General features: G+C 46.8%; 1 protein-coding gene across 1 annotated transcript in view; it reads left to right on the forward strand.

Annotated features, from left to right (window-relative positions):
• Positions 1-20,065, forward strand: part of LOC119215400 (CD166 antigen homolog) — a 47,675-nt gene that overhangs the window by 16,204 nt on the left and 11,406 nt on the right. The window contains exons 2-3 of the mRNA XM_062558189.1: positions 6,381-6,487; positions 11,073-11,292. Coding sequence (XP_062414173.1) covers positions 6,381-6,487; positions 11,073-11,292 — 327 coding nt within the window. The remainder of the gene's footprint in view (positions 1-6,380; positions 6,488-11,072; positions 11,293-20,065) is intronic.

Consider the following 20,065-nt stretch of genomic DNA (forward strand, 5'->3'; position numbering starts at 1 on the left):
TCTTAGTTAGCCGCGCTGGTTTATTGGATCACCGTGTGTCTCCCTTTACAGGTATAACATCAACTACCGTATAAGCCGCAGTATATGCGCAAGGGCACTAGACGTAATAATTGAACACAACGAATCGATAATGAAATTTGTTGCCAACCCTTTTAATAATCGTTTTATCGATTTAATTGATTTGTTGTTGCGGCACTAGTTACATGTCATTTAGCTGACGCTTTATCCAAAGCGACTTACATTGCATTATAAATCATGCATTACATTTTTCCTGGGGAGAAATTAGGGGTTAGGTGTCTTGCTCAGGGACACTTTGACATGGCACATCGGGCACCCGGGATTCAAACCGCCATCCTTGCGGCTCCCAGCGCATCACGCTACTCCATGCGCCACTATCGCCCCCCAGTTAGATTTACTCTTCTTAATAACTGTAGCAGTGTTCCTACATAGTGTTGTAGAGTGTGTGACTGAATTAGCACGGGGCTAGAGAAGGACACTGCTCTTGTAAGTTCGTCATAAAAGCTAGGCCAGTTGTAATTAAACAGAGAAAAAGCCTGGCAGACAATCGTGGACTGACTGAATGTGGAAAGGTTTAAACATATCTACTTACTAGGAAAGTTGTACACTCTGTTTTAAATGCTTTTAATATGATTGTTTTATTGCTGTTTCTGTGTTTGTGCTAAATGTGCTGGATTTACTGTAAAGTGTCTTTGAGTAGCCTACAGTGAAAAGCACTATATAAATAAAATGTATTATTATTATTTAGCCTATACTTTGCCTTAAAATGAGCAGAGGGAATTAATGTTCCTCTTGAAATTTACCCTAAAGACTCATTTCAAACCCTTATTCACAATGCAAGTGTCACACTCGGGCTGGGGCAGGATGCAGTGAGGACTCAGGCGCAGAGTTTCTTCCATCCAAAGTGCTCTTTATTTTCAAACCAATAACGTGCTCCAACGACGAGGGACATATAGACAATGACGCGACCAGGGACAACAGGCACACAGGGCTTAAATACACGAGGGAGGTGCAGGTGATTGGACAGGGGTGGAAACACTCAGGCAATCACGGGACAAGGCAGGAAGTGAAGTTAACCCAGGACCACAAGGAACATGAAACTTCAAACTAAAACAGGGAAAGAGACCAAACCGTGACAGAACCCCCCCCTCAAGGACCGAATTCCAGACGGTCCTAAAGGGGAGCAGAACCGGAAAAATTCAGACAAGGGGAGGGAGGGTGGGGACCCGATGATCCTGGGCCGCGCGGGGAACTCCGGGTGATGGCGGCCATGTGTCGGGTCCTTCGGGGGGCCTGCCGGGTCGGCGACCGGGCCTCAGGGTCTCGGGGGACCTGCCGGGTCGGCGACCGGGCGTCAGGGTCTCGGGGGGCGCCGAGCTGTGCGGCTCCGTCGTCGTGGCGGGGGGCGCCGAGCTGTGCGGCTGCGGCGTCGTCGTGGCGGGGGGCGCCGAGCTGTGCGGCTCCGGCGTCGTCAAGGCGGGGGGCGCCGAGCTGTGCGGCTCCGGCGTCGTCGTGGCGTGGGGCTCCGGCCCAACCCCTGACCCCACCCCCCCTTCAAGGACCGACTTCCAGGCGGTCCCAAGAGGGTGGGAGGGAGGGGTCATGGTCAGGCGCCGCGGGGCCGGGACCGGGGGCGTGGTTCTCGGGGCAGGAACGGGCGCTGACGGGGTTCTCGGGGCAGGAACGGGCGCTGACTGGCGTCTCGGGGCCGGAACGGGCGCTGACGGGCGTCTCGGGGCCGGAACGGGCGCTGACTGGCGTCTCGGGGCCGGAACGGGCGCTGACTGGCGTCTCGGGGCCGGAACGGGCGCTGACGGGCGTCTCGGGGCCGGAACGGGCGCTGACGGGCGTCTCGGGGCCGGAACGGGCGCTGACTGGCGTCTCGGGGCCGGAACGGGCGCTGACTGGCGTCTCGGGGCCGGAACGGGCGCTGACGGGCGTCTCGGGGCCGGAACGGGCGCTGACGGGGTTCTCGGGGCAGGAACGGGCGCTGACTGGCGTCTCGGGGCCGGAACGGGCGCTGACGGGCGTCTCGGGGCCGGAACGGGCGCTGACTGGCGTCTCGGGGCCGGAACGGGCGCTGACTGGCGTCTCGGGGCCGGAACGGGCGCTGACGGGCGTCTCGGGGCCGGAACGGGCGCTGACGGGCGTCTCGGGGCCGGAACGGGCGCTGACGGGCTTCTCGGGGCCGGAACGGGCGCTGACGGGCGTCTCGGGGCCGGAACGGGCGCTGACGGACGTCTCGGCGCAGGCGAGGCTCTGGGGGCCGGAACGGGCGCAGGCGAGGCTCTGGGGGCCGGAACGGGCAGAGACGGGAGTCGGGGGGCCCACTTGGGCTGGGACGGGCGTCGTGGGTCCGGGTCAGGAGCCGGGGCTGGAGGGGTTTGTGTCCTCCTCCTCCCCGAGCTCTTTTTCCTCGGGTTGAGGATGTCCCGCAGCTCGAGGCACGCCTTCTGATAACTTCTGGGCCCAAAAATGAAATCAGTTTTGCGAAGAAAAAACGGGCTCCTCACATCCAGGTAGTCCGGGCCCAAGTCACACCAGGAGTCTGCTGAGCATTTCATGCTTTGGCTGTGACTGTCGGCCGCTACCCTCTTGATAAATCTTTACGGCAGACTTTTGCTTTGCTTGTTTGTAAATAGCAGTTGTACTACTATGAAGCATGTTTTCTAATGTCCACAGTTTACATAGCTCCACATTGTTACATCCTCTAAATTTCTTTACATGCTACATGCTCCTCTAAATTTCTTTACATGCTACATGCTCCTTTACATTTACCAGCTGCCGCTAGCTGTTCCCTTTCTGAATGTGCAGCTATACCTGTGAAAGTTTTATATGAAAGCAGTGTTTCCCCTAGGTTTACAACTTTAGTGGCGGTTTAATAGTCAGCCAAAGCCTACCCGGTTTGGCTGACCGGGGGGTAGTAGTCACTTCTACTTTTCTGGCCTCATCACTCTGGAATGACAAGAATCTGAGGTGCTTCTTGTTATGACTGTTTAGCTCAGGAATAAGATTTGGAGCGTGGAGACCTTGGTATCACTATACTCTCCTCTGACCTCCGTACATCTATATTTTTTCCAACCCTTTTTCAGCCTCCTACCACGTTGCCCATGACTGGACTGTGATGAAACCCAGCCTCAATCTGTCTGAAGTTAACAATTACAGGCCTGTCTTCAGGGCTGTCACAATATAAAATGTTTGTTGTGTGATTATTGCACAAACATTAGTTGCGATAAATAATATTATTGCCATTTTCAGAACGTTTTATGCCACTGATTGACAAGTTGACATTCACGTTATTGGCTCTTGTCTGTTGAATTAACCGCAGCTGAAGATTGCGCCTTCGTAAATCCATTTGAATTTGTTCATACTAATTGGCTTGGCTGTCGTTGTCACAGAATAGAACATTTCATAACACTTGGGTTCAAGCATTCCCTTCCACTGTTACTGTCCTCGTGTACGTGGGGATGCTGCCCAAGCCCCGCCTCCACTTTCGTCAAAGAAGGCAGACAAGAGGTGCGGTGGAAGATTTTGCACAGGCAATCGTAAAGTAAGAAACAAAGGCTTTGAGTCAAATATGTGTTTCTCCGTTTATTTCCTTGCAAGGGAAGAAAGCTCACAACAGCTACGTGCTCTGCAGACAAAAAGTAAAGTACCTCCTTGCCCCCTAACAGAGTGGGGCAGTTCTTATACCCAAGTTCAGTTATCTGTGGCGTCAACAGAAACCTTGTCCACCTTGTTGAGTATCTACAGCCAGGATACTGGGGACATCTAATCCATGTAAGACACATGAGTTCTTTGACCATGGCCTCGCCCTCCCAACACTTGAAAACAAATCTGGTTACACACATATGACCTACTTTGTTTAGTCTCTAGAGCTAGGACGCTGGGGACATTTATCAGTGTGGAACACTTCAGCTCTTATACCATGGCCTTTCCATCTCAGCACTTGCAATTAATAAACTGGTTATACAAATGAAGCATTTAGAAGAGTTACATATATTTCTTGCCATTACAGAGGACCGTGCAATCAATGAAAAAGTTGGTGACATTCATTTATATGTAAAATGAATATCTCAGCACCAAAAATGATTATGCTCATTCTCATATATTGTACGATCTACCTGTTTCTTCTGCCCTTTCATTCCAAATGTTTAGAGCGAGCTATCTTAAAAAAAACTTTCCTCTTAACTACACTATAATAGTCTTCTTTACCCTCACCAGTCAGGCTTCAAGGCAGGCCACTCAACAGAGACTGCCCTCCTTGCTGTTAGTGAGAAACTCCACACTGCCAAAGGAGGCCCTGCCTCCTCTGTCCTTATCCTTCTCAACCTTTCTGCTGCATTTGACGGAGTCATCCCATATCCTACTACGTCCTCATTTTCTTCCCTCCAGGAACTGGGTGTTTCAGTCTCTGCTCTCTCCCTTCTCTCATCCTACCTCAACGGCCACATTTACCAGGTTACTTGTAGACAAACAGTGTCTGCAACTTTTCATCTCACCACTGGGGTCCCCCAAGGCCATGTCCTGGGACCCTTTTCACCTAATCCGAGACACCGGTACCAGCACAAATCTCTGCCTGTTTGACTAACATATCTCAGTGGATGAGCGCAGACCATCTGAAAATTAACCTTTACAAGACTGAACTTATTTTCCTTCCAGGGAAAGTCTCTCCCACCAACGACCTGGCCGTTACCTTTGACAGTTCTATCCTGACCTAACCCCTGACTGCTAGGAACCTCGATGCGACACTTGACAGTCAACTTTCCTTCACTGCCAACATTACAGCAGCAACAACACGTTCCTGTAGATACATGCTGCATAACATCAAAAGAATACATCCCCTTTTCACTCTGCCTGCATTAAAGGGAGGTATGCTTAAAATCTTGCATTGTGACAATTTGAATGACACAATAGTGTGTTGTAGCTTTATTCTGTTTGTTCTCAAGAGTCTACACTCACCGGCCACTTTATTAGGTACCCCATGCTAGTAACGGGTTGGACCCCCTTTTGCCTTCAGAACTGCCTCAATTCTTCGTGGCATATTCAACAAGGTGCTGGAAGCATTCCTCAGGGAGTTTGGTCCATATTGACATGATGGCATCACACAGTTGCCGCAGATTTGTCGGCTGCACATCCATGATGCGAATCTCCCGTTCCACCACATCCCAAAGATGCTCTATTGGATTGAGATCTGGTGATTGTGGAGGCCATTTGAGTACAGCGAACTCATTGTCATGTTCAAGAAACCAGTCTGAGATGATTCCAGCTTTATGACATGGCGCTTTATCCTGCTGAAAGTAGCCATCAGAAGTTGGGTACATTGTGGTCATAAAGGGATGGACATGGTCAGCAACAATACTCAGGTAGGCTGTGGCGTTGCAACGATGCTCAATTGGTACCAAGGGGCCCAAAGAGTGCCAAGAAAATATTCCCCACACCATGACACCACCACCACCAGCCTGAACCGTTGATACAAGGCAGGATGGATCCATGCTTTCATGTTGTAGACGCCAAATTCTGACCCTACCATCCGAATGTCGCAGCAGAAATCGAGACTCATCAGACCAGGCAACGTTTTTCCAATCTTCTATTGTCCAATTTCGATGAGCTTGTGCAAATTGTAGCCTCAGTTTCCTGTTCTTAGCTGAAAGGAGTGGCACCCGGTGTGGTCTTCTGCTGCTGTAGCCCATCTGCCTCAAAGTTCGACGTACTGTGCGTTCAGAGATGCTCTTATGCCCACCTTGGTTGTAACGGGTGGTTATTTGAGTCACTGTTGCCCTTCTATCAGCTCGAACCAGTCTGGCCATTCTCCTCTGACCTCTGGCATCAACAAGGCATTTCCGCCCACAGAACTGCCGCTCACTGGATGTTTTTTCTTTTTCGGACCATTCTCTGTAAACCCTAGAGATGGTTGTGCGTGAAAATCCCAGTAGATTAGCAGTTTCTGAAATACTCAGACCAGCCCTTCTGGCACCAACAATCATGCCACGTTCAAAGTCACTCAAATCACCTTTCTTCCCCATACTGATGCTCGGTTTGAACTGCAGGAGATTGTCTTGACAATGTCTACATGCCTAAATGCACTGAGTTGCCGCTATGTGATTGGCTGCTTAGAAATTAAGTGTTAACGAGCAGTTGGACAGGTGTACCTAATAAAGTCATCACAGGGATATGGGCACTATATTAAATCATACTTTTCTGTTTTTCCTCCATCAAAACGAATTTAAACCGCAGCAACAACAACACTCTTCTGGGCAGATAATATGGCCGACATCTCTACAAATTCAACATGAACTGTGTCTGTGCTGGAGCCCCAAGCAGCATGGTGTAAACTGAGTTTGTCACGTTTTTTGTTGCAGTGTGTGCTACAGAAGTTGTAACTGCCCTGTATGGAGAGAACATTGTTGTACCATGTAATGGTGGAGCTGCCGCCCCAAAGGATCTCATGTTTGTCAAGTGGAAATACGTAAGTAGATACTCAACACTGTTTTCAACAACTCTTTGTGTAAAATTATTTTTTTTTTATCTTGAGACATTTCTGAATACACACTTCACTTTTCTGCCAAAAAGAGGAGTGATATGATGAATTGGGATTTTATTTGTGTACATAATTAAACTTTGTTAATCAATGTCATCACAAGTAAATGACAAAAATAATTATTTGACCAAAAATATTACTTTGATAAGTGAAAAACCAATGAACATAGTGAGGGGATAAAAACACAGTGGTCATAAATAACAGGGACACTCCTTTTCAACAGCACAGCTTTACACACCCTGGATTACAAAATACTGTCACATTTAAAATTGATGTACAGGACCTCCAGGTAAATTAACTATTTCCGAGGTGGGTCTCTTTCTGTGCAGAGACCCTGTTGGAGGATTAACGTGTTGTAGTCAGCCTTTAGCTCTAATTTTCTTCTTACACTTACTGATGTGCTCGCTCTTCTAGAAATATTATATAGATGTTCACAAGAAAATGGTGATCTCATCTTTGAGATCGTTATTGAGTTATTACATTAATTCTTCTATTGGGAAAGGCAATTGTAGCCGTCCACATCGTTGCCGGGTTCTCCGAGAATAAGAGCACGGACACACGTTGCAACGAGGAAAGGTTTTTATTCTTATTCTTTCTTACGGCTTTGTTTTAGCCGATCTGTGTTGTCGTCGTCGCTCCGCTCCTGAGCCCTTGCTTCGACCCCTCCTCCGCGTCCTGCTCACTGTTTTAACAGGGGACACACAATCATCCTGATGCTGACCAGCTGCGCTAATTACCTCCCGGCAGCATTCCCTGAACCACTCCCCCGTTCTCCCCCCTGCAGCTGAGCTAACCACACCCCGCCACCACATACCCCCACCGCCCGACTTAGGCTGGGGAGCCATCCGGCCGAACCGACTCCCCCCCCTCTCCCTCCTGTGGACGAGAGAGGAAGTCCGCCACAACCATCTGCGCCCCCGGCCTATGGACCACTTTGAAGTTAAATGGCTGTAGAGCCAGAAACCACCGAGTGATCCGGGCGTTTGTATCCTTCATGCGGTGGAGCCATTGGAGCGGGGCGTGGTCCGAACAGAGGGTGAATTGGCGTCCCAGGAGGTAATACCGCAGGGAGTCGACCGCCCACCGGATGGCCAGGCACTCCTTCTCCACTGTACTGTACCTGGCCTCCCTCTCCGATAGTTTCCGGGTGATGTAGAGGACCGGGCGGTCCACCCCCTGCACCTGCTGGGACAAAACGGCCCCCAGCCCTCTGTTCGACGCATCCGTCTGCAAGATAAAAGGGAGAGAGAAGTTAGGTGTGTGGAGCAGTGGTTTTCACTGCCTCAACCGCCCACTGGCACCACTGGACCGGATCTGAGGCACCTTTCCGCGTCAGGTCAGTTAAGGGGCTGGTCAGCGCCGCAAAGCCCGGGATGAACCTCCTGTAGTAGCCCGCCAGCCCCAAAAACCGCCTCACCTCCTTTTTTGTCTTGGGCCGCGATGGCTGCCGTCTTGTCCACCTGAGGGCGCACCTGCCCACCGCCCAAGTGGTACCCCAGATACCGTACCTCCCTCCGCCCAACTGCACACTTCCCCGGGTTGGCGGTGAGCCCGGCCTGCCTCAGGGACTCCAGCACCGCGCCCACCCACCGCACATGCTCCGCCCACGTGGTGCTGTATATGATGACGTCATCCAGGTAGGCGGCAGCATATGCAGCGTGCGGACGCAGCACCCGGTCCATGAGGCGTTGGAAAGTGGCCGGTGCCCCAAACAGCCCAAAGGGAAGCGTGGTGAATTGGTATAACCCAAACGGAGTGGAGAAAGCCGTCTTTTCCTTGGACTCTGGCGACAAGGGAATCTGGCAGTAGCCCTTGGTTAAATCCAGTGTCGTAAAAAAACGTGCGGTGCCCAATCGGTCCAGGAGTTCGTCGACCCGCATCGGGTATGCATCTAACCGTGACACAGCGTTCACCCTGTGATAGTCCATGCAGAACCTTATGGAGCCATCCTTCTTGGTGACCAGAACGATGGGGCTGCACCAGGCGCTGTTGGACTCCTCTATTACCCCCATCGCCAGCATAGCAGCCAATTCCCTCTGAACAATTTTCCGCTTTTGTTCAGGTAACCGGTTGGACCGTGTGTAGAGTTTGGCTCGCAGGTCCAGGACGTACTGAATCTCGTTCTTACCGGGGCTCGGACCCTCCTCCCAGTGTTCCTTAAGCAGGTCGAGCACCCCCCGTGTTTTCCTGCCTAAAAGCAGCTCAAAGGGAGAAAATCCCGTGGAGGCCTGGGGAACCTCCCGTAGTGCAAACAACAGAGGATCAAGCCATTTATCCCAATTACGTTCATCGTTGTGAATGAATTTACGAATCATGGATTTCAGTGTTTTATTCAGCCGTTCCACCAGTCTGTCGGTCTGGGGATGATAAACACTGGTCCGAACCGACTTAACCCCCAATAATTCGTAAAGTTCCCGCAGTGTGCGTGACATGAACGAGGTGCCCTGGTCAGTCAGAATCTCTTTCGGGATTCCAACTCGCGAGATGACCTGAAACAGAGCCTGCGCAACGCTCTTTGCAGAGATGTTGCGCAACGGCACTGCCTCTGGATATCGTGTTGCGTAATCCACCAGAACTAACACAAAGCGATATCCCCGTACGCTCCGGTGAAATGGCCCGATGAGGTCCATGCCTAAGCGTTCGAACGGCACCTCCATTAACGGGAGTGGTCGTAACGGCGCTCTCGGAATGGCCGGCTGGTTTACCAGCTGACACCGTGGGCAGGACGCGCACCATCGGCGCACATCCGCCCAGATGCCGGGCCAGTAAAATCGGGTCATTATCCGGTCCATAGTTTTGTCACTACCCATGTGGCCAGCCATCGGGTTATAGTGAGCCGCCTGGAAAATAATTTCCCGACGGCTTTTCAGCACCACCAACTGCGTGTTCTCCTGACCTGTTTGAGCGTCACGATTCACTCTGTATAGTCTGTCCCTAATTAATGAAAAGTGCGGGTAGGATAATGCTGCGTCAGGGCGCACCCGTTGACCATCAATTCGTATCACTTGGTCAAAGGCAAAGCGTAGAGTATCATCACGAGACTGTTCCAGTGGAAAATCTTCCATGGAGCGTAGCCGTAGGAGGCTCCGTCGGTTCCCCCCCCCGTCTGAAGTATCGGACAACCTTGCGTCACCACTGAGCACAGCACACATCCCGCATTTCCCTGCTGACCGTGAACGCACCCCCGCACACTGCCCCGCTAACCTATCAAACCCCGCCCAATCTGTTCCCAAGATTAGGGGGTGCATAAGGCGGGAGCTAACCGCAGCCTTTACTCTATGCTTTTTGCCCCTAAATCTAATCTCTACTGGCACCACTGGGTAGTCGTGAATATCCCCATGCACACATTTAATACTCACCCGTGATGCCTCCACCAATGCCCCGGGTTGAACCAGCCTCTGGTGGATCATGGACTGCATGCAGCCCGAGTCCACCAACGCCTGGTGTATACCTCTCTGGATCCTTACGGGAACACAGTACGTCGCTCCTGGACCGGGGGAGGGTGTTGGAGGCCCGGCAAACCGCACCGACAAATACAGAGCACTTACAGTAAATTACCTTTTTGCCAATTGGTTCTTCAGCCCTTTTGTGTGAGCACTGCCAGACAAAAGAAATGTGTAGCCTCTCCACGACTCAACCTCCCATGTGCTTAAAACAAAACAGAGATTGTGCAGTTATGATTGTCGTGCATTGTGTCTATATTGGTGCTTCTACAGTATATGTGTAGTTGTATTCGACGTCCTGACATATGGTTAAAATCGTTCCTTATGTCCTTTGCTGAGAAGAGCTTGAGATTAATTTCCAAAATATTCTATTGCAGTAGACTCAAATTATAAATTGTAACACAAAATCTCTTCATTTTTAAACTGTTATAAATATATGACAAAGTGAAGGAAACAGATTTTCTCATTTTGACTGTAATCCAAAATAGTTTTTGCAGCCAGCAATGTATGTTGGAACCTTGTAAGAAATGTTACATGGTAAATAATGTAGGTGTACAGAGAATTTAGTATTTAGAGTCTTCCCTTCCTAAAAGGCAGCTCAGTAGAGCTTCTGATCTAATCATTATGAGTGTCATTTTAAAGACAGGTGCTCAAATGTTGTTGAATATAATGTTAAATATGATTTTTTTTCAGCGTTGAGTCAGCAATATCTAAACTAAAACTGGTTTGTTTGGTGTGTTTTGGTCAATTCTAAATTTGAGGGGTTTAATTCATGACATCCCCCTAACATCAGAAACAACAGCTTTAATCAGATTAGGAGTATTTTTCAACCAAAGTTCTAGCTAAATTCACTTGCCCACAACTGGGGGAAAAGGTGACAATTGTTTAGGAGGCATTTTCCCTGGAGCTCCAACTTTCAATTAAATCAGTGAGATTTTCTTTGAAAGTTTCTCTGAATGACACTAGTTACATTTTTGTAAATATCTGTTGGTGAAGTATCCTAAATGTAATTGAGGACTGAAGAACATGGATGTTCAAATCTCAGACCTGTCTGTCCTCTGTTTCTTCAGGAGAAAGATGACGGCACTGTGGGCGATCTGTTGATCAAACAAGTGAGAAGCGAGCAGGCCACGGTTCAGGCCACGGACAATTACTCCGACAGGGTCAGCATAGACGACAAGTTAGGTCTGCTCATCACAGAGGCCTCGCTCAAAGACCAGAAGACCTTCACCTGCATGGTGGTGTCAGCTTTTAACCTCATGGAGTACCCCGTCTCTGTCGTTGTTTACAGTAAGATCACCACACAATGTCTATCCCATAACCTGCAAGTCAAACAGCGGCACCAGGGCTTGATATTACCACCTCCCAAATACGGATAGAATTCGGCTGTGTCGGGTAAAGCAGTCACTCTCACTGGCCACATAGGCGGGTGGAATTCTATATCTCGCTCTCTTTATTTTTAGGGCCTGAGCCAATTGAAAGTCGGGGCAAAGCCCTATTGAAATTGCAAGAATTCTTATTCTTATTTGCCACTTCAATCGCACTTTTGGGGACTTTATCATGTTCAAAAACTATTTTTGCATGCGCTTCAGAAGTGCGAAATATTTATGTATTCTTCGGGTCCCGCAATTAGGGCATTTATAGCGCCCCCATAAGTGCTCCCTCTGGGGAAATTTTTTCCCACTTTTACCGATTGACCTGTAACCTTTGCACACAGGTGCTTTTGGATGTGCTCTACAAAAAAGTCAATCATGGTATGCAAATGCGCCTACCGTTTTATATCCGCCATTTTGAATATTGTGAAAAACACGTTTTTGCGAACTCCTCCCGGACGCTATGTTAGATTCTTACGAAATCTTCGGAAAAATGATCATTGGCTCGATGCCATCAAAAGTTATTGAAAGAATGTTGATATCTCATTTTTCAATAAAGTTATGGACCAATGAAGTTTGTGAGGGGTGTGGCCTGAAAAGGAAAGACCTATAACTTCAAAAGGATAAGGCCTGTCCACCAAATCTATAGGCCATGTTCACATTGGGTCTTAGAACATCCCCAAATTTTCCCAGAATATTTGAACATTAGAGGGCGCTATAATGATTCTGCTTGTTTTTTGCACTTTCCTGTGTTTTTTGCATTTACAAACGAAGAAACTTCTCTGAGAGTTTAAATCCGATCCACAACCGCGGGGTCAAAAGTTACTAAAATCCAGAGGTTTCATAAAACTACCTGGGCATGATCTTGCGTCCAGTTTGGACAATATTTGACAATAATTTTCTTCAAAATCTAAAATGTGATAACTCCAAGGAACGTTGATATTTCTGGCTAGAAATGTTTATTCATGATGCCTGTGTATTGCCATGCAGTGATTTTCAAAAAAGTATAGCGCCACCTATTGGCTTAGGCCAATGCAAAATTTCTACAGTTAGATCTCCTAGCCCTTTAATCTAATCCACTTCAAATCTGGGAATATAAGCCTTAAGACTGTGATGATAGGTCACAGTGAATATTGGGAGTTTTGGACAAACTTTGTTGCCGTGACGACACCATCTTCGCATGAAAGTTCAAGCACATCTTCTGAGCCTTGGCAAACTCCAAAACTCTTGAAAACCTCTGAGTGTCCTAAGTGATGACCTTTACAGACCTGATGGAGCTTTCGATCAAAAGTGAAATATTGCCGCCATACCGCCCCTTGCGGTTTAGCCTGTTTGACCTACAAGTATGGTGATTTTTTGAACAAATGTATTACAGGGAGACTTAAACAAGGCTCTGAGGACTATGCTCTAAAACAAACAGGAAGTTAGTTATAATTTTTTTAATGTGAATATTCCCTGTATTTTTTGCAAAGAGGCGTAAAACCTATTTGAATTCTAAATTGCAAGAGAGCCCATATCTAAACTCGGGTTCGATTCCTGTCAGGGTCATAGTATTTTTTTTTTCTTCTCTTTTTAATAGCGTGTCTGGCTGATATAACAAACAAAGGGATTCAGTGTCTCCTTGGTGAGGTTATTGACTTAAATTTCACACTTTAGAGCAGGGGTGTCTGTTACATACTGCCTGTGCCTGGCCATGCAACAGAGAGGGAAGACCACAAATCAATGAGTTGATTGAAAGAAAATACCGCTTATTAATGATAACGAATGAGCAACGTAAAGTAAATAAAGTCAGTATAAGTGTTAGTCAGGAGAACTGAAAGCGTATGAAATCAGGGTATATGAAAAGTCAGTTTCTCAGAGTTCCTCAGACGAGGTTTCAGCACACAGTCATCAGGTCCTACCACGTCCTCACCACTACTTTCTGCCCCCATGTAGGGAGTCTCAATGGCCCTAGGAGCCCCGACAACTGCGGCTAAAGAAACGGGAATAACCAGGTCGCTAGACTCTGCTGCCGCAGAGACTGGAAACCTGCTGTAGTAGGATTTCAACAGATTTATGTGACAGAGCTGAGTGGAACGCCTACGATTTGTTGTAGAAAGTAAATAATTCAGGTCTGACACTTTTCGAACAATCTTATAAGGACCTGTGTATTTTGCAAGGAACGGAGAATTTGCTATCTGTAATAATGCTAATACCTGATCCCCAGGACTGAACACCCTTGGCTCAGCTCGACGGTCATACCAACTCTTCATTTTCTGTTGGGCTTTTGTAAGGTTGTCTGTCGCCATCTCACAGGCTAAAAACAACCTACGACGAAAACCATTTACGTAGTCCAACAAATTAACAGGAGATTCAGGACATTTCAGCTCCCCCTGTAAGACCGCTAAAGGCCCCCGAACTCTATGTCCAAAGACCAGATCATTAGGCGAGAAATCCGTGCTCTCCTGGGTTACCTCTCGTGCCGCCAACATCAACCATGGGAGCCCCTCTTCCCAGTCTCTGTTACGCTCGACACAATAACCCCTGAGAAGCGACTTCAGTGTCTGATGAAAACGCTCCAGAGCACCTTGGCTCTGAGCGTGATAGGCACTACTACGCTGATGTTTCACACGGAACTGCTCGAGCACCTCTCTGAACATGCGTGACGTAAAGTTAGAGCCTCTATCACTCTGTATAGTGTGAGGGATACCAAAGATGGAAATAAACTGTGAAAGGGCTTTCACCACCAACCTAGTTGTGATTGTACGCAACGCATAGGCAGCGGGATACCGGGTGGACTGACACATTACCGGGTAGACTGACACATTACCGTCAGCAGGTAAACACACCCTGACTTAGATGAAGGCAATGGTCCTACACAATCAATTAACACATTTTCAAATGGTTTCTCTAGAGCTGGAATAGGGTAAAGTGGAGCTGGCTTTAACACCTGATTTGGCTTCCCCGTCAACTGGCATACATGACACGTCTTAATGAAGGCTGCCACATCCTTCTTTAGGCGATGCCAATAGAAGTACTTCATAAGACGGTCATAGGTTTTTCTAACCCCCAAGTGCCCAGCTACATTCCCACGAGCTGTCTGTAGGACCAGGTCTCTAAACTTACATGGTACTATCACTTGAAACACTGGATCATCAACCCCTTCGTCAGTGTGAGAGGACCACTTCCGGATCAACAACCCATCCTGAATAAAATACCCTCGCGATGCATTTCGCAACTCCACAGGCGTTAACACCCCAACGAACAGATCTTTCAATGTTGCATCCTCCTTTTGAGCTGCAACAAAATCACTATGAGAGAGAGAGATGGTGGTAAATTAGGCACAACAACAGACTTAAACTCTCTACTCTGAGAAACATTATCATTAGAGGCACGACTCATAGCCCGTGTCACGACACGACAGTCAAATCCTGACCACCAACGTCACTGTCGGCTGGAATAGAAGGAACATTGTTAACAATTACAGGGGGCAGTATATCACGGCAGACACGTTCTCCAGCCAGGTTGTTACCTAAAAGAAGATGCACGCCCTCTATTGGTAAAGAAGGGCGAACTGCTATTTTTACTTCCCCTTGCACTAAATCCGACTGCAGATTAATCCTGTGCCAGGGAACAGAGACAACTTGCAACCCAATCGCCCGGACTAAAACATTGTTCCCAGTACTAGAGTCTGCAGAAAAAGGCAATACAGACTCCAAGATAAAAGACTCAGACGCCCCTGTAAGTATCTTAACTGGCACTTGGTTGGAACTACCCACCAGTGAAACTAACCCATCCGTAACAAAAGGAAAGTAACCCTCTCCCTTCCTCCATCTGCGAAACCGCAAACGATAAGCCTCAGGAACCAATTCATGAATTTTAAGCACTGCCTCTTTTACTTTGACATACTTTTTTCGATCTGGTACAGGCAAAGCAATAAACGCTTCTTGTGCTCTACCTACAAGATCACTTTGGATTAGCAGCGTTCTTTCAGAGTCAGTCCAGCCACGGTCATCAGCCACACACTCAAATAAAGAGAAGAAAATATCTGGATCTCTTTCATTGAATTTTGGCAGCAACCTAACCATGCTAGATATATCAGGGGAACGCACAGACTCCCTAGGAGCAGGACCCTCATCCCCATCAACTGGAAGCCTACCTTCAGCACTCAGTCTCAGCCGTTCTAACGCCACATCACGTTCACTTTTTATTCTTTCCATCTCTAACTCTCGTTTAGCTTCTCTCTCTTGACGTTCTGCCTCACGTTGAGCTTCTCTCTTTTTCTGTTGCATTTCTAGCAACACCTTTTGTTGCTCAAACGTGAGTGCCACCTTAGACAACCCTGTCGAATGAGGTGTCGACGGTGCTTCTCCAAACTCATCCACAATTTTAGATACAGGTGACAAAATATTCTTAACAACCAATTCAGCCTGAACTGACAATCTAATCTGGGCTAATTTTGCTGTTCTGGGTAAACCTAAGTCAAGGCCATAATGGTCACAAACCTGGCGCAACTGATCCTTTGTCAAATTATTCAAAACCTCCACGGATGGAGTAACAAAAAAATCCTCCAAACTAGCCATACAAATGAAACTAATTTTACCCCATACAATTCTTGCAGATAAAGAAAACAAGCTCACCTTTTCCCAATGCAAATGTGGCTACCACACTGCGCATCAGACGAGACAAAACAGAGCTGCCCTGTAAAAAGAAAGAAAAAATAGCGATCCTCTTCATGCATATCCCAAGGACAGAGATTTTTATTACACGATATCAGCGGAGCCTTAACTTCCCCGACAAAATGCTGTTAAAGAAGGCTTCCACGACGGTGCCCTCTGCCCAGGATAGCACAAAAATAACAAACTAAAATAACAAACATTACAACTAACGGGCACTCGTAAAGCTCTGATAATTTTATCGAATACTTTATCGAATAAACTCAATCTTGACGCGCAGTGCAGACCTACACTTGTCAAACAATCACTCACCGCCAATCAGGGCAGGACTGGGACAAAAAAAGGGCCCTGGCATTTTTGCTCAGACCGGCCCCCGGTCAGACACAACCACCAACCAGTACACTATCCTTGCGGTCCCTGATGATATGCATATCTACTGTTCCATTCCCAAAAACCCATACAAAGCTGAGAACTACTGTAAGTGCCATGGACAGTAATGTCGGTAATCAGACAGTTGATGGACCGACCCCATTGACTTCCATAGTAGAAAAAAAATACTATGGAAGTCAATGGGGTCCATCAACTGTCTGATTACCGACATTCTTCAAAATATATATTTTTGTTTATCAGAATAAAGAAATTCATACAGGTTTGAAACAACTTGGGGGTGAGTAAATGATGACACAATTTTCATTTTTGGGTGAACTACAACATTTACCTCTAATTGTTGAGACACTTCCCATAAAAAACTTATACAAACAAATTACTCACACAAAACGTCCTGATAATATATATATATATACACAATTTAATTTATTTATTGTTTATTGAGTATTCACTTGCCGTAATATTGCATATTGATGATATTGGAAATTCAGATGAAACATTATAAAATATCTAGTTAGTTGAATATACAGCTTTCAAAATGCATAGCGGGTTTTTAACCCCCAAATAACATACGGTAGATACCTCTTCTAACGTGTAACTCGTTGTGGGCGAGTAATAATTAAAATAATCAAATGGCATCATTTCAGTTTTTTTCTAGAGAAGGGCCGTCGACGTTATGAGTTTTAAATGGTTACATTAGAATATATAATATCCCAAGTTGCAATTGAATAAGTGAACTTTCAACTCTGCTAGCTACAAAAACAGTGCAAAATAGCTTATGCTGTGTCATTTTACTTTAGCTAACTGAGTGGCCATTGCAGTCACTTTTAAGAGACAATTGGACAAATGACAACCTCCAATGGCAACATCCGACAACGTTAATGTTTGTTACCTCAAATAATGAATATTATAATAAGGCAACTGTTAAATCGTCATAATCTTGGTTGTGGCCCAGCCAGGCCCACACACACTATCCTCATGCACCGCCCTGATTAACGCTCGCTCCCTGTTCATGTAGCTACCTGCTTGCTTACCGTTTCAATGACACTCTCCTGCTAACTCTGCCCCTCCTGGACTTCACTCTCAGACTCAGACACCTGCTGCACCTTCTCCTCTGCTGCCTGCCTGGTTGGGAGAGTTGGCAACCCTACTGTGAGCCGCAAGCACCGCTATCGCTGTGGCTAGTCACCTCTCCTCCTCCATGTGCTATGTTCACCTGCTGTTTCTGCAACATGTCGTCAGGTTCTGTAGTAGTTTTGGAAACTGAAGCTACAGCACTAAACACGTCGGTTATTTTTGAACATGTGGAGGCATCAACCTCTAGATATTTTTTTGGCCCGCAATTTCTCCGCACCCCCCTTGCTCTTTGTTTCTCCATCTTAATCCACTATAGAGCGGCCCCCAAGTGCGGCATTTGCCCGGTATGCCCGATTACCAGTCCAGCCCTGCCGCCAATACTTCAACCTGGCCTACTTTAACGACGGCCCAGGTAAAAATGTACCTAATTGTTCTCCTCCTCTCACGCACCAACAAAATAAATAAATAAACAAATTGTTCCAAACGCAATTGATTTTCACCTTAATCCGCATGCGTCTTCCCAACAAACACATTCAAATCTATGAACTATCAAAAGGACTTTCCGAATCAGACGCACCTAAATGAAACGAGCCCCCAATTCTGTTACATACTGCCTGTGCCTGGCCATGCAACAGAGAGGGAAGACCACTATGGGTTTCTTTTCGTTTGATTTCAGGGAAAACCGTACCGGCGTCCGGCTCGCTCGTCGATCCTTCTCCCCCTCGCTCGCCCCCGCCTTACTGCTTAAGTAGGGGAGAGCACACACACACACACAATCGCCGCCAGCTGGTTATTATTGTTTCCACCTGGCACTGTTCCCCGAGCCACTCCCCCTCTCTCCCACCTGCAGCCGAGCTGAAACCACGCCCGCCACCACACATATGTAACCTAGACAAATAACAGACAGTTAAATATACTTATATCTATGGTTTAAATACACATATTTTGCCACATACTGGTGGAGATGCGAACGCGTTTATGTGGTGCACCCAAATATGTGTAACCATATTTGGTATTATTTTAATAAGAGACACAAATTTTATTTAGTGTGCGTAAACATCCATAAATAAATAAAACAATCCTTATTTTACGTTTATTAGATGTAGTCCTACGTGGACGTAAAGGCGAGATGTTGGCTCTGTAGTTGGTTGTTCCCAGTTGCCTATTGCGGACGGACTTCCTGTCCACCCCCTTAGACGCAATCTGGAGAACGACACGAGTTTTGCTGTGGTTCTTGCTCTTCAGACTCTACCTTTATTTTACAGGAATACATCTTTTTGTTATTGTGGTCATCGTGCCCGAGACCCGTAACAATTACTCTGCGATCTCCATAAACTGTCTCTGCTACATTCCATTTACTTTTTGCAGGTCTTTTGCAGCTCGGCAATAGCCTAGTGTTGGTGGATTTATGAAACCACAGACTCAGGTTTGAATACCAGTCCTAAGAGTGATTTATTTTGTCCTGCTGACCGCTGCCCCCCCGACACGCAAGGAGAGGCGAAGCCCCTGTTCATCGCTGCTCGCAGCTTTAATTAATCTATTTACTGTCTCATGTTAATTGTTTTTGCGTTTGAGGTAGTATCTATCACAACCGGACGATGGCCCTGAATCCAAATGCATGACTCTGAGACATGGTTTAGAATCAGTTTATTTACAAAAGGAAACAAATAAAAATCACTCTCAGCAGAGGAAAAAACTCTTTACTAAACATAAGAACAAAAAAGGATCTAGAAAATAAATGCTAGGCTGACAAAGGAATAAACAGAAAGCGAGCCTGAACAAAGTACAAAAAAACGTAGCAAGACTTGGTAACGGACATGGGTAAGCCCGGGTTCTCTTTAATATGGGACGCGACGAACTGGCACAGGACAAAGGGAAACGCAGACAATGGGCCTTTCTCAATACCTAAGACGGCGAGAACGGACTTGCGTTCCCACGAGAATAGACTTGGGAGATGGATTTAGAAGTCCTGACTCGCGAGTACCGGAGAACGGATAGTGGTAATTTTTCTGCAATTGGAACAGCAGCTGACTTTATGACGTCACCACGGTCTTGCTAATACATTTTAATACATTGCTTGACAGTTAAGAATTTTTCTATCAAGTTTTTGTTTGTTTTCATTTAAAATAAGAAATGGTGTGTGTTTGTTTGTATGTATGTATGTATGTATGTATATAGGAGCTGGAGGATGCCAGATGGTTTAAGAAGTAAGTGAAACATGATTCCTTGCGGCTACAGTTAGAATTTAACTAACTAACGTTAGATAAAGGATGCGTAGCGCCATTAAGCTAACGTTAGTTATGTTTCACTTACTTCTTAAACGATCTGGCATCCTCCAGCTCAGTTTGTCAAAAATACTAGGGATGAGCGAGTACAGCATTATCTGTATCTGTATCAGTATCTGTTGAACCATATGAATTATCTGTATCCGTATCTGTACTCGGATTGGGCGGGGCCTAACCCGGAAGTGGGTGGGGCATAACCCGGAAGTAGGAAGGATTTTACCCGTAAGTTGTCGGGTTGTCTTGAAATGGAAACCGTTATGCTCTTTTTTAAGCATGCAATTGACCC

The sequence above is a fragment of the Pungitius pungitius genome, chromosome 16 (assembly GCF_949316345.1).
Source record: "Pungitius pungitius chromosome 16, fPunPun2.1, whole genome shotgun sequence".
In the NCBI taxonomy this organism is placed as follows: domain Eukaryota; kingdom Metazoa; phylum Chordata; class Actinopteri; order Perciformes; family Gasterosteidae; genus Pungitius; species Pungitius pungitius.